A 14555-nucleotide genomic window follows, 5' to 3' on the forward strand; every position below is an offset into this window, starting at 1 on the left:
CAAGCCTGAACACAATACTACCATACCAGCCTGAACACAATACTACCATACCAGCCTGAACACAATACTACCACACCAGCCTGAACACAGAACTACCACGCCAGCCTGAACACAGAACTACCACGCCAGCCTGAACACAGAATTACCACGCCAGCCTGAACACAGAATTACCATATCAGCCTGAACACAATACTACCATACCAGCCTGAACACAATACTACCACGCCAGCCTGAACACAGAACTACCATACCAGCCTGAACACAGAACTACCATATCAGCCTGAACACGATAATACCATACAAGCCTGAACACAATACTACCATACCAGCCTGAACACAATACTACCACGCCAGCCTGAACACAATACTACCACGCCAGCCTGAACACAGAACTACCATATCAGCCTGAACACAATACTACCATACCAGCCTGAACACAATACTACCACGCCAGCCTGAACACAGAATTACCATATCAGCCTGAACACAATACTACCATACCAGCCTGAACACAATACTACCATACCAGCCTGAACACAATACTACCATACCAGCCTGAACGCAATACTACCATACCAGCCTGAACGCAGAACTACCATATCAGCCTGAACACAGAACTACCATATCAGCCTGAACTCAATACTACAATGCTACCATATCAGCCTGAACTCAATACTACAATACTACCACACCAGCCTGAACACAATACTACCATACCAGCCTGAACACAATATTACCATACCAGCCTGAACACAATACTACCACGCCAGCCTGAACACAGAACTACCATACCAGCCTGAACACAGAACTACCATATCAGCCTGAACACGATAATACCATACAAGCCTGAACACAATACTACCATACCAGCCTGAATACAATACTACCACGCCAGCCTGAACACAATACTACCACGCCAGCCTGAACACAGAACTACCATACAAGCCTGAACACAATACTACCATACCAGCTTGAACACAATACTACCATACAAGCCTGAACACAATACTACCATACCAGCCTGAACACAGAACTACCATACCAGCTTGAACACAGAACTACCATACAAGCCTGAACACAATACTACCATACAAGCCTGAACACAATACTACCATACAAGCCTGAACACAATACTACCATACAAGCCTGAACACAATACTACCATACAAGCCTGAACACAATACTACCATACAAGCCTGAACACAATACTACCATACCAGCTTGAACACAATACTACCATACAAGCCTGAACACAATACTACCATACAAGCCTGAACACAATACTACCACGCCAGCCTGAACACAGAACTACCACGCCAGCCTGAACACAGAATTACCATATCAACCTGAACACAATACTACCATACCAGCCTGAACACAATACTACCACGCCAGCCTGAACACAGAATTACCATACCAGCCTGAACACAATACTACCATACCAGCCTGAACGCAGAACTACCATACCAGCCTGAACACAGAACTACCATATCAGCCTGAACTCAATACTACAATACTACCATACTAGTCTGAACACAATACTACCATACAACCCTGAACACAATACTACCATACCAGCCTGAACACAGAACTACCATACAAGCCTGAACACAATACTACCATACAAGCCTGAACACAATACTACCATACCAGCTTGAACACAATACTACCATACCAGCCTGAACACAATACTACCATACAAGCCTGAACACAATACTACCATACAAGCCTGAACACAATACTACCATACAAGCCTGAACACAATACTACCACGCCAGCCTGAACACAGAATTACCATATCAGCCTGAACACAATACTACCATACCAGCCTGAACACAATACTACCACGCCAGCCTGAACACAGAATTACCATACCAGCCTGAACACAATACTACCATACCAGCCTGAACGCAGAACTACCATACCAGCCTGAACACAGAACTACCATATCAGCCTGAACTCAATACTACAATGCTACCATACCAGCCTGAACGCAGAACTACCATACCAGCCTGAACACAGAACTACCATACCAGCCTGAACACAGAACTACCATACCAGCCTGAACTCAATACTACAATGCTACCATATCAGCCTGAACTCAATACTACAATACTACCATACTAGTCTGAACAAAATACTACAATACTACCACACCAGCCTGAACACAATACTACCAAACCAGCCTGAACACAGAACTACCACACCAGCCTGAACACAATACAACCATACAAGGTTATTGTGTTTGGACACTGTCAAAAGGACTCTGTTGGTGCTCTAGGACCCCTAGCTGCCAAGAATCACACTTTTATCAAAAGGTGTTACGTTTGATAGTGCTTTTAAATTTGACAAACAAATAACCTCCGTAGTAAAAGGCTCCTTTTTCCAGCTAAGGCTCCTGTCCAAATTAAAGCCCTACCTCTCTCCAAATGACTTGGAGAAGGTTATCCATGCTTTTATTTCATCCAGGTTGGACTATTGCAATGGTCTGTATGTGAGTCTAGACCAGCTCTCCCTGCGACGCCTGCAGCTAGTGGGTCTAGACCAGCTCTCCCTGCGACGCCTGCAGCTAGTGGGTCTAGACCAGCTCTCCCTGCGACGCCTGCAGCTAGTGGGTCTAGACCAGCTCTCCCTGCGACGCCTGCAGCTAGTGGGTCTAGACCAGCTCTCCCTGCGACGCCTGCAGCTAGTGCAGAACGCTGCTGCCCGCCTCCTGACTGGTACAAAGAAGAGAGACCACATCACACCGGTGATGCTTCCCTGCACTGGCTCCCTGTTCGCTTCAGGATTGACTTTAAAATGCTGCTCCTTGTCTTTAAGGCACTGAATGACCTGGCCCCTCAGTACCTATCTGAACTTCTCCATGTTCACACCCCAGCTAGAGCACTGAGGTCATCAAATGAGTTCCAACTGGATGTCCCAAGGTCTAGGCTCAGGACTAAAGGCCACCGAGCTTTTGCAGTGGCTGTCCCGAAGCTGTGGAACAGCCTGCCGCTACAAATTCAGTCTGCCCAGACCCTAGACATGTTTACATCACAGATAAAGACTCACCTGTTTTCACTGGCTTTCTAACGCTAGCTAAGCCATACATCCCTGGCCCTGGTATAATTGTGTAGTTTTAAACAGTGCACTTTTAAATTCAGTATTGTTTGTATGTATTGTCTGTTTTTATTTCATTTTTATATACTGTAAAGCACTTTGGTGCAACTTTGGTTCATTTTAAATGTGCTATATAAATAAAATTGACCTTGACCTTGACAAGCCTGAACACTACTACCATACAAATCTGAACACAGAACTACCATACAAGCCTGAACACAATACTACCATACAAGCCTGAACACAATAAATGCACTTGGTTTATTGGTCTGGTCATGGTTTATTGGTCTGGTCATGGTTTATTGGTCTGGTCATGGTTTATTGGTCTGGTCATGGTTTATTGGTCTGGTCATGGTTTATTGGTCTGGTCATGGTTTATTGGTCTGGTCATGGTTTATTGGTCTGGTCATGGTTTATTGGTCTGGTCATGGTTTATTGGTCTGGTCATGGTTTATTGGTCTGGTCATGGTTTATTGGTCTGGTCATGGATTTCTCTGTTAGCACAAGTCCCTTATGGTCATGATCATCAATACAACAATCAATACAAGCAGGATGACTAGGTCTTCTATTGCCAATACACAGTACCTACTATGACCTTCTCCTCTCTCCTTCTCCCTCTTGCTCTCTCTTCCTCCCCTCTTTCTCCTCTCTCTCTCTCCTCTCGTCCTCCAGTTTCCAGGACTTTGAGCTTCAGAGTTCGCGGCGCTGCGTTCTGGACTGGCTGTCCATCGGCAGCTACAAGAACCTGGACGGCTACCGGGCCTGTGGGTCGTCCCTGCCCACACCCTACATCTCCTCCCAGGACCACGTCTGGATCAAGTTCCACTCCGACGACAGTCTCACCGCCAAGGGCTTCAGGCTGGCCTACATCACAGGTACCGCGGCTGGGGGCTGGGGAGGAGAACCAACATTGTTTCATTTCATTTCAAACCTTCATTTACACTAGTGAAGCACTGAGGTTTCCTCCATTTTCAGTGATGAGGAGTTTACACAGAGACAAAAATATCAATAAAACAAATGCAATACATAATAATAATAATAATAATAATAAATATAGCTGCAAGCAGCAATGTGGGGGCCAAACAGGAAGCGCGACCAGCGTGTCAAATCCGAACCGGATTCGAATCCCTACTGCAGTTTTGAAAGGCGGGCATATGGTTCAGAATAACGCACTTCCAACTTTGACAGGTTGATGGCGCTTAAGAGTTTGAGGTGTCGACATAGACTTGGTGACCGAGGTCACGGGACTGTCTCCGATGAGAATGCCAAATGTGGTTTTGAAACATCAAAATGTTACTGAGATATGACCACACTTCCTGTTTGGTGACTTAAACGCCGAATTCAATTAGCTGTAACGGGTGAACGCTTTTGAAAATCCAAAATCCCCGTAAGACTTTTGTAGACATTCTCTAGAGAATGTGCATAGCCAGACTCATGTAGATTGGTCAAAATTCCTAGAAGGAGATACATTTACACAAAATACAAAATGGCGGGAAATCCAATTGGCGAAAAATGACATCAAAAGGTGCGATGAGTGTGCCAAATGTGGCTTTGTTACATTAACAATTTGCTGAGATATAACCCCATATCCTGTTTGATGGCTTGGACGCCAAATTTGATTGGCTGTAGCAGACAAATGCTTTCGAGAATCAAAAATCCTTGTAATACATTGGACATTGGTCTAGAGAATGTGCATACCGAGTTTTGTGCAGATTGGTCAAAATTCCTAGGAGGAGATACATTTTAAGTGTACAAAAATCCACAAAATCCAAAGTGGCGTAAAATCCAATATGGCAGAAAATTATGTCATTGAGGTAAGGAATCCAACGGTCCCTCGTTTTTGAAAATCGGGCTTACAGGTCAAAAGTTGCGTGCACAAACGCACCTCCAACTTTGACACGTTGGTGGCGCTAGAGGGTTCGAGGTGTGGACATGGGTCTTGGTGACAAGACTCAGGGGACTGTCATGAATGAGTGTGCCAAATTTCACAACTTTTTACCATACTCTTCTATGCCAGACTCCCATGACAGAATAAAGAAAACGAAAAAAAAGAAAAGGTACAAGAACAATGGTGGCCTATGCAGCTTCGCTGCTTGACCCCCAATAATAATAGTACGTAGGCCTAGAGTCATGGATTTAAACTCATGACTGAAGGAAGTACCTCAAGCTTTAGAGTCTGTTGTAAGGCATTCGAAATGTCTGACCTAGCGTCTTCCGTCAAGTTCTGCTCGGGTTCTTCCTGCGGTACTACTAACCCTGTGTGTGTGTGTGTCTCTCCAGGGCGGCCCGAGGAATCCAGCTGTGACTCGGACCAGTTCCACTGCTCCAACGGCCGTTGCATCCCCGAATCATGGAAGTGCAACACCATGGACGAGTGCGGTGACAACTCTGACGAGGAGCTGTGCGTCCAGCCCAACCCCTCCGCCGCCTTCTCCTTCCAGCCCTGCGCCTTCAACCAGTTCCCCTGCCTGTCCCGCTACACCCGCGTCTACACCTGCCTGCCCGAGGCGCTCAAGTGTGACGGCAGCATCGACTGCCAGGACCTGGGCGACGAGATCGACTGCGATGTGCCCACCTGCGGAGAGTGGCTCAGGAACTTCTACGGGACGTTCAGCTCGCCCAACTACCCGGACTTCTACCCACCCGGGAGCAACTGCACCTGGCTGATCGACACGGGAGACCACCGCAAGGTCATCCTCAGGTTCACCGACTTCAAGGTACGGCCGGGCGACAGGCAGACACAGGCAGACAGGCAGGCAGACAGGCGGGCAGACAGACGGGCAGACAGACGGGCAGACAGACGGGCAGACAGACGGGCAGACAGACGGGCAGACAGACGGGCAGACAGACGGGCAGACAGACAGGCAGACAGACAGGCAGGCAGACAGGCAGACAGGCAGGCAGACAGGCAGGCAAGCTGGCAGGCAGACAGACAGACAGACAGAAAGACAGACAGACACCCCCCAACTGGTGCAGACGGATAGGATTAGATCTGGCTTTGTTTGTTAGTGTCATGGTTAGGGGTTAAAGCTGGGACTTAGGGTCAGGGTTAGAGGTACAGGGTCAGGGCTAGGTAGGTAGATAGTTGGGTGGGTGTTGGGTAGGTAGGTAGGTAGGTGGGTAGGTGGGTGGGTGGGTGGGTGGGTGTTGGGTAGGTAGGTAGGTAGGTAGGTAGACAACAAGGACAAATGTACAAACTTACAATCAACATATATACAGTAGCAGAGTACAGAAAAATACAACAATAGTGACAGCGTGCAGACAACAGTGACAATGTACCAACTGCTACGTATACAGTATGAAGTCACCCGTGGTGTGTGTGTTCAGATGGACGGTACCAGGTAGGGGACTACGTGAAGGTGTTCAGTAATACAGTATGAGAGTGTGTGTGTGTGTGTGTGTGTGTGTGTGTGTGTGTGTGTGTTCAGCTGGACGGTACTGGGTACGGGGACTATGTGAAGGTGTACGACGGTCTGGAGGAGAACCCTCGCCGTCTCCTCAGGGTTCTGACCGCCTTCGACTCCCGGGCGCCCGTCGCCGTGGTGTCGTCGTCAGGCCAACTCAGGGTCCACTTCTATGCAGACAAGATCAATGCGGCGCGAGGATTCAACGTCACCTACCAGGTCCTCCGTCCCTCTCTCTCTCTCCCTCTATCACTCTCTCTTCATCCCTCTACACCAGGTCCTCCCTCTCTCTCCCTCTATCACTCTCTCTCCATCCCTCTACACCAGGTCTGAGTCCTCCCTCTCTCTATCACTCTCTCCCTCTCTCCATCCCTCTCTCCCTCTCTCCATCCTTCCATCCCTCTATACCAGGTCTGAGTCCTCCCTCTCTTTATCACTCTCTCCCTCTCTCTATCAATCTCTCCCTCTATCACTCTCCCTCTCTTCATCCCTCCCTCCATCCCTCTATACCAGGTCTGAGTCCTCCCTCTCTTTATCACTCTCTCCCTCTCTCTATCAATCTCTCCCTCTTTCACTCTCCCTCTCTTCATCCCTCCCTCCATCCCTCTATACCAGGTCTGAGTCCTCCTTCTCTCCATCCCTCCATCCTAACCCTCTCTCTCCCCCTCGCTATCTCTCCCTCCATCCTAACCCTCTCTCTCTCTCTCTATCTATCTCTCCCTCCATCCTAACCCTCTCTCTCTCTCTCTCCCTCCATCCTAACCCTCTCTCTCTCTCTCTCCCTCCATCCTAACCCTCTCTCTCCCTCCATCCTAACCCTCTCTCTCCCTCCATCCTAACCCTCTCTCTCTCTCTCTCCCTCCATCCTAACCCTCTCTCTCCCTCCATCCTAACCCTCTCTCTCCCTCCATCCTAACCCTCTCTCTCCCTCCATCCTAACCCTCTCTCTCTCTCTCTCTCTCCCTCAATCCTAACCCTCTCTCTCTCTCTCCCTCCATCCTAACCCTCTCTCTCCCTCCATCCTAACCCTCTCTCTCTCTCTCTCTCTCTCTCTCTCTCTCTCTCTCTCTCTCCCTCCATCCTAACCCTCTCTCTCTCTCTCTCCCTCCATCCTAACCCTCTCTCTCCCTCCATCCTAACCCTCTCTCTCCCTCCATCCTAACCCTCTCTCTCCCTCCATCCTAACCCTCTCTCTCTCTCTCTCTCTCTCTCCCTCAATCCTAACCCTCTCTCTCTCTCTCCCTCCATCCTAACCCTCTCTCTCCCTCCATCCTAACCCTCTCTCTCTCTCTCTCTCTCTCTCTCTCTCCCTCCATCCTAACCCTCTCTCTCTCTCTCCCTCCATCCTACCCCTCCCTCTCTCTTTCTCTCTCTATCAATCTCTCCCTCTATCCTAACCCTCTCTCCCTCTCTCCCTCCATCCTAACCCTCTCTCTCTCTCTCCCCCCCCAGGTGGATGGTTTCTGTCTGCCCTGGGAGGTTCCCTGCGGAGGTAACTGGGGCTGTTACACAGAGCAGCAGCGCTGCGACGGCTACTGGCACTGCCCCAACGGGCGTGACGAGCTCAACTGCTCCTCCTGCCAGGACGACGAGTTCCCCTGCTCGCGCAACGGGGCCTGCTACCCGCGCTCGGACCGCTGCAACTACCAGAACCGCTGCCCCAACGGCTCGGACGAGAAGAACTGCTTCTTCTGCCAGCCCGGCAACTTCCACTGCCGCAACAACCGCTGCGTGTTCGAGAGCTGGGTGTGCGACGCGCAGGACGACTGTGGGGACGGCAGCGACGAGGAGAGCTGCCCGGTGGTGGTGCCCACGCGCGTCATCACCGCCGCCGTCATCGGCAGCCTGATCTGCGGCCTGCTGCTGGTCATCGCCCTGGGCTGCACCTGCAAGCTCTACTCCCTGCGCATGTTCGAACGCAGGTACGCACACACACACACACACACACACCTGCAAGCTCTACTCCCTGCGCATGTTCGAACGCAGGTATGCACACACACTCACACACACACACACACACACACACACACACACACCTGCAAGCTCTACTCCCTGCGCATGTTCGAACGCAGGTATGCACACACACTCACACACACACACACACACACACACACACACCTGCAAGCTCTACTCCCTGCGCATGTTCGAACGCAGGTATGCACACACACACACACACACACACACACACACACACACACACCTGCAAGCTCTACTCCCTGCGCATGTTCGAACGCAGGTATGCACACACACACACACACACACACACACACACACACACACACCTGCAAGCTCTACTCCCTGCGCATGTTTGAACGCTGGTACGCGGCTGCGCGCACACACACACACACACACACACACACACACACACACACACACACACACACACACGGGACAGGGCTGATGCTATACAGACAGCAGATGGTCTTGACTCTTGATTAACAGACCGGTCCGATTGGCCATCCCTCCATCCTGACTGTGTCCGATTGGCTGTTTCAGGTCGTTTGAGACTCAGCTCTCCAGGGTGGAGGCGGAGCTACTGAGGAGGGAGGCCCCGCCCTCATACGGTCAGCTGATCGCTCAGGGTCTCATCCCCCCTGTGGAGGACTTCCCCGTCTGCTCCGGGAACCAGGTCAGAGACTCCTCCTCCATCTCCTCTCTCTCTCTCCTGTCCTCTCTCTCCTGTCCTCTCTCTCTCTCTCTCTCTCTCTCTCTCTCTCCTGTCCTCTCTCTCTCTCTCTCTCTCTCTCTCTCTCTCTGTCCTGTCCTCTCTCTCTCTCTCTCTCTCTCTCTCTCTCTCTCTCTCTCTCTGTCCTGTCCTCTCTCTCTCTCTCTCTCTCTCTCTCTCTCTCTCCTGTCCTCTCTCTCTCTCTCTCTCTCTCTCTCCTGTCCTGTCCTGTCCTCTCTCTCTCTCTCTCTCTCTCTCTCTCCTGTCCTCTCTCTCTCTCTCTCTCTCTCTCTCTCTCTCTCTCCTGTCCTCTCTCTCTCTCTCTCTCTCTCTCTCTCCTGTCCTCTCTCTCTCTCTCTCTCTCTCTCCTGTCCTCTCTCTCTCTCTCTCTCTCTCTCTCTCTCTCTCCTGTCCTGTCCTCTCTCTCTCTCTCTCTCTCTCTCCTGTCCTGTCCTCTCTCTCTCTCTCTCTCTCTCTCTCTCTCCTGTCCTGTCCTCTCTCTCTCTCTCTCTCTCTCTCTCCTGTCCTCTCTCTCTCTCTCTCTCTCTCTCTCCTGTCCTGTCAGCTCTGTCTGTTACCTCTGTGTCTGACTGCCTGTGTGTGTGTGTGTGTGTGTGTGTGTGTGTGTGTGTGTGTGTGTGTGTGTGTGTGCGCAGGCGTCTGTCCTGGAGAACCTCCGTCTGGCCGTCCGTTCTCAGCTGGGCTTCACCTCCCTCCGCCTGCCCACCTCCGGCCGCCACGGCAACCTCTGGCGCCGCCTCTTCAACTTCACGCGCTCGCGGCGCTCGGGCTCCCTGGCGCTGGTGTCGTCCGACCCCCGAGGACAGCGGCGGGGCGGCGCCAGGCGGGGCGGGCTCGGCGGAGCGGCCCGGGTCCCTCAGGGGTCTGCTGCCGCTGGACTCCGACGACACCGACGCCGAGACGGACCGCTGCGACGCCGGCCTGGGCGCCGTGGGGGGGGGGCTGGCGGCCCCCCCTCCCCCAGAAGACCCCGCCCGCCTCCGCCGTGGAGGCCATCGTGTCGGTGACGGCGAGCTCGACGGCGGCAGCGGCGGCTCCGCCCAGCCGGGACCGGGAGAGAGAGCAGCCCAGGGACAGAGAGCGGCGCCCCAGGGCCGGACCGCTCCTGGTCGACGCCCCCCGCTCGGGGCCGGAGACCGCTGAAGGAGGAACCCCCCCGGACCCCCAGACCCCCCCCCGTACCAGGGGCCAGCTGAGCAGCGCCCTGAGCCGCGTGACCCGCAGCCTGCGCTGGGTCCGGGGCCTGGCCCTGGGGGGCCGCTCCCCGCCACACGCCCACAACCAGAACCACAACCACAGCCCGCTAAGACAGCTGGAGCACGGGGGGGGCGGGGGAGGGGGGAGCAGGGAGGACGAGGACGACGTCGAGCTGCTGATCCCCGTCTGCGACCCCGACCCCGCCTCGGACTCTGACTCCGCCTGCTCTGTCAGCGAGAGTTGCCGGCCGCTGCTGGAGGCGGGGCTGGAGCGCAGCGGGCTCCTCCCCCAGGCCCGCCCGGGCGGGAGGTCGGGGGTGAGGCCGGGCCCTGGCGGAGGCGGGGGGAGGCAGGGGGGGAGGGACGGTCCGTGCGAACACTGTGGTATGGTCCACACCGCCCAGGTGCCGGACGCCTGCCTGGAGGCTCTTGGCCGGACGGAGAGCAGCGACGACGAGCTGCTCCTGCTCTGCTAGACCGGCCGGCCGCCGCGACGCCGCCCCCGAGGGGCTCCCCGATGTCACCACACCACAGCGTCCCCCCTCTACAACGTCGCCCCCTAGGGGCTCCCCGATGTCACAACACCTTCCCTCCTACTGAACGTTGCTACAACGCCTCCCCCTAGTGGCTCCTCAGCGTCCCTACACCGCTCCGCTGGTCTGCTCACCACAGCTCCCCCTAGTGGCTCCTCAGCGTCCCTACCACCGCTCCGCTGGTCTGCTGCCCCCTAGTGGCTCCTCAGCGTCCCTACCACCGCTCCGCTGGTCTGCTCACCACAGCTCCCCCTAGTGGCTCCTCAGCGTCCCTACCACCGCTGCGCTGGTCTGCTGCTGAGCCTGGCCAGCTGCTCTCTTCCTGATCAACCTCACCACAGCTCCCCCTAGTGGCTCTGTCCTGCCAAATAGTGTCCCGGTTCTTTGAAATAAGACAGTTTGCGACCATTTTTTGTTGCTTCCTAGCTAGCTAGCTAACTTTTCACTGATGTCAATAAATATCGAAATATTGGACATTTCGGAAAAACTACATCTATAGAATTGAAAATCTCATCCACGCTAGATAACGAATGTTAGCTAGTTGGTCTAGCTAGCTAGGTGGACTTTTGCCTAAAAACATTCCTAATATAAACAATTGCAAATTGAATCTAAAAGGTGACCCTATGCACGCCCTGTCCAGTGTAGGGGCTGCGTCCGTCAGCGTTCACATTCTACTGTCGAGGAAATGAACCTCGGCAATTCTCTAACGTCGGACGCTGGTGTTGAACGCGTCATTAATTACAATGGATTCATTTCCTTGGCATCTGATGGTTGATGGTAAAGGCTGACGCAGTAAAAAGAGTCCGTTATTACCAGATTTTGCGTGCAATATTACAACACCACAGGATGTGCAGGATGCTATCGTCACAGTAACTTGGTAAAGCAACGGCATTCCGATTACATCACCCGGACACATTTTGGCAAACCGGACAGTATATGGCGTGACAGCTCCTCACTGTCCCTATACAGCCCCCCCTCCCCCCCTCCACCGTAACCTCTCTCTCTCTCTCCCTCTCTCTCTCTCTGCTGTGGCGACCAGGCGTCTCTAGCGAGTCGTCACGCCCTCACCGGCCTCCCGCCCCCTCAGTCAGCCGTCTCGCCCCACGCAACCACCACCTCTGCTGACATCCTCACTTTCTCTACACGTCAAAACCCCTTTCCATGTCGGTACGCCTCAAAAAACCCTGCTCCCGTTGGTACGACCATGAATATCGCCCCCCCTTCCCTGGTACGGTACGACTATAAACCCTGTCCCCCTCGTGGTATAACAGTGGCACATGTGGAACTTGTGACATGATGATGATGATCACACACAGTGTGTTTGACATGTTCTGATGATGATCACACACAGTGTGTTTGACTGCAGGTGATGGCAGCCAGGGAGCTGTGACTGGATTCAGTGAACCAACCCCAGAACTACGCCTCTCTTGTCTGGGGGGGGGGGGGGGGGGGGGGGCACGGTTGGGTCTCTAAGGGTGGAGGTGGGAAGAGACAGCATAAACCATAACCTGGAATCTGACTCGCAAGCATCGAGACTGGCCTCCCTAGCAGCACACATGCACATCTGGTGTGAGTGAGTGAGTGGGTGGGTGAGTGGGTGAGTGGGTGAGAGTGAGTGAGTGAGTGAGTGAGTGAGTGGGTGGGTGAGTGAGTGAGTGAGTGGGTGAGTGAGTGAGTGAGAGAGTGAGTGAGAGAGTGAGTGTCTGTAGGTCTCTGACAGACGGAGGGGAGAGAACTGAGGAGTGAGGCACCTCAGTCACCGTAGCTGTAGTTGAACTGAAGCAGGGAGGTTTCAGCTGCCTCTCCGCTCTCCAGAGAGCAGCGGTACAGAACGAGACCGCGCCCTCTGACACACAACCTGCAGAGTAAAAACGGAGAACTGGAATAATGAGCGAAACGGAGAATGGAGATGTGATGGCGGTGGAGCGCTTCACTAGAGTACTGTAGGACGTGCGTTTGTGTGAGCGTGTTCAACATGACCCCCAGGGTCAGATATGTCCCAATATGGTGACCTCTGATTGGTCCATTCCATCTGAGAACTGTGTCCTAGCCCTCTGATTGGCTGACAGCAGCCTGAGGTCCTGGCAAAAAAAAGCTTTTATTTATGTTGTTGAAGCAGAATCTACTAAACATCGCAAAACATCCGCAAACCATGTTGGTTGTATTTATTGTTTTATTACTGTTTTGGTACTGAAAAGACTTGTGTGAGTGTGTATATTTATTATTAATAATTTCAATTTCTGTAGCTGTTACTTCTTCTTGAGAGATGCATGTCGAAATTGTCTTGTGCTATTTTTTTCTTAAGTGATATGGTGTTGAAAAAAAGTATATAAACATAACTGTTTACTGCACTACAGAAAATTAAATATGAATAAAGCATTCATCCTGCTAACGTGTGTGTGTGTGTGTGTGTGTGTGTGTGTGTGTGTGTAGGTGTGTGCGATATGTGGGAGGAAATGTTCAGTTCTACAAAGACATACATACCTCCACATGGCTGTTAGTAGCCCACATCATACCTCCACATGGCTCTGTTAGTAGCCTACATCATACCTCCACATGGCTCTGCTAGTAGCCTACATCATACCTCCACATGGCTCTGTTAGTAGCCCACATCATACCTCCACATGGCTGTTAGTAGCCCACATCATACCTCCACATGGCTCTGCTAGTAGCCCACATCATACCTCCACATGGCTCTGTTAGTAGCCTACATCATACCTCCACATGGCTCTGTTAGTAGCCCACATCATACCTCCACATGGCTCTGTTAGTAGCCTACATCATACCTCCACATGGCTCTGCTAGTAGCCTACATCATACCTCCACATGGCTCTGTTAGTAGCCCACATCATACATCCACATGGCTGTTAGTAGCCCACATCATACCTCCACATGGCTCTGTTAGTAGCCTACATCATACCTCCACATGACTCTGTTAGTAGCCCACATCATACCTCCACATGGCTCTGTTAGTAGCCCACATCATACCTCCACATGGCTCTGTTAGTAGCCCACATCATACCTCCACATGGCTCTGCTAGTAGCCTACATCATACCTCCACATGGCTCTGTTAGTAGCCCACATCATACCTCCACATGGCTCTGTTAGTAGCCCACATCATACCTCCACATGGCTCTGCTAGTAGCCTACATCATACCTCCACATGGCTCTGTTAGTAGCCTACATCATACCTCCACATGGCTCTGTTAGTAGCCCACATCATACCTCCACATGGCTCTGTTAGTAGCCTACATCATACCTCCACATGGCTGTTAGTAGCCCACATCATACCTCCACATGGCTCTGTTAGTAGCCCACATCATACCTCCACATGGCTGTTAGTAGCCCACATCATACCTCCACATGGCTCTGTTAGTAGCCTACATCATACCTCCACATGGCTCTGCTAGTAGCCCACATCATACCTCCACATGGCTCTGTTAGTAGCCCACATCATACCTCCACATGGCTCTGTTAGTAGCCTACATCATACCTCCACATGGCTCTGTTAGTAGCCTACATCATACCTCCACATGGCTCTGTTAGTAGCCTACATCATACCTCCACATGGCTCTGCTAGTAGCCTACATCATACCTCCACATGGCTCTGTTAGTATCCTACATCATACCTCCACA

General features: G+C 52.1%; 1 protein-coding gene across 1 annotated transcript in view; it reads left to right on the plus strand.

Annotated features, from left to right (window-relative positions):
- lrp12 (low density lipoprotein receptor-related protein 12) overlaps positions 1-12321 on the plus strand; it is a 28095-nt gene extending 15774 nt beyond the window's left edge. The window contains 8 exon segments of the mRNA XM_084459274.1: positions 3772-3974; positions 5380-5816; positions 6528-6722; positions 7956-8425; positions 9000-9132; positions 9825-9982; positions 9984-10140; positions 10142-12321. Coding sequence (XP_084315400.1) covers positions 3772-3974; positions 5380-5816; positions 6528-6722; positions 7956-8425; positions 9000-9132; positions 9825-9982; positions 9984-10140; positions 10142-10861 — 2473 coding nt within the window. The 3' untranslated portion in view covers positions 10862-12321.
- The last annotated feature ends 2234 nt before the right edge of the window (positions 12322-14555 follow it).

The sequence above is a fragment of the Borostomias antarcticus genome (genome assembly GCF_949987555.1).
Source record: "Borostomias antarcticus genome assembly, chromosome: 27".
In the NCBI taxonomy this organism is placed as follows: domain Eukaryota; kingdom Metazoa; phylum Chordata; class Actinopteri; order Stomiiformes; family Stomiidae; genus Borostomias; species Borostomias antarcticus.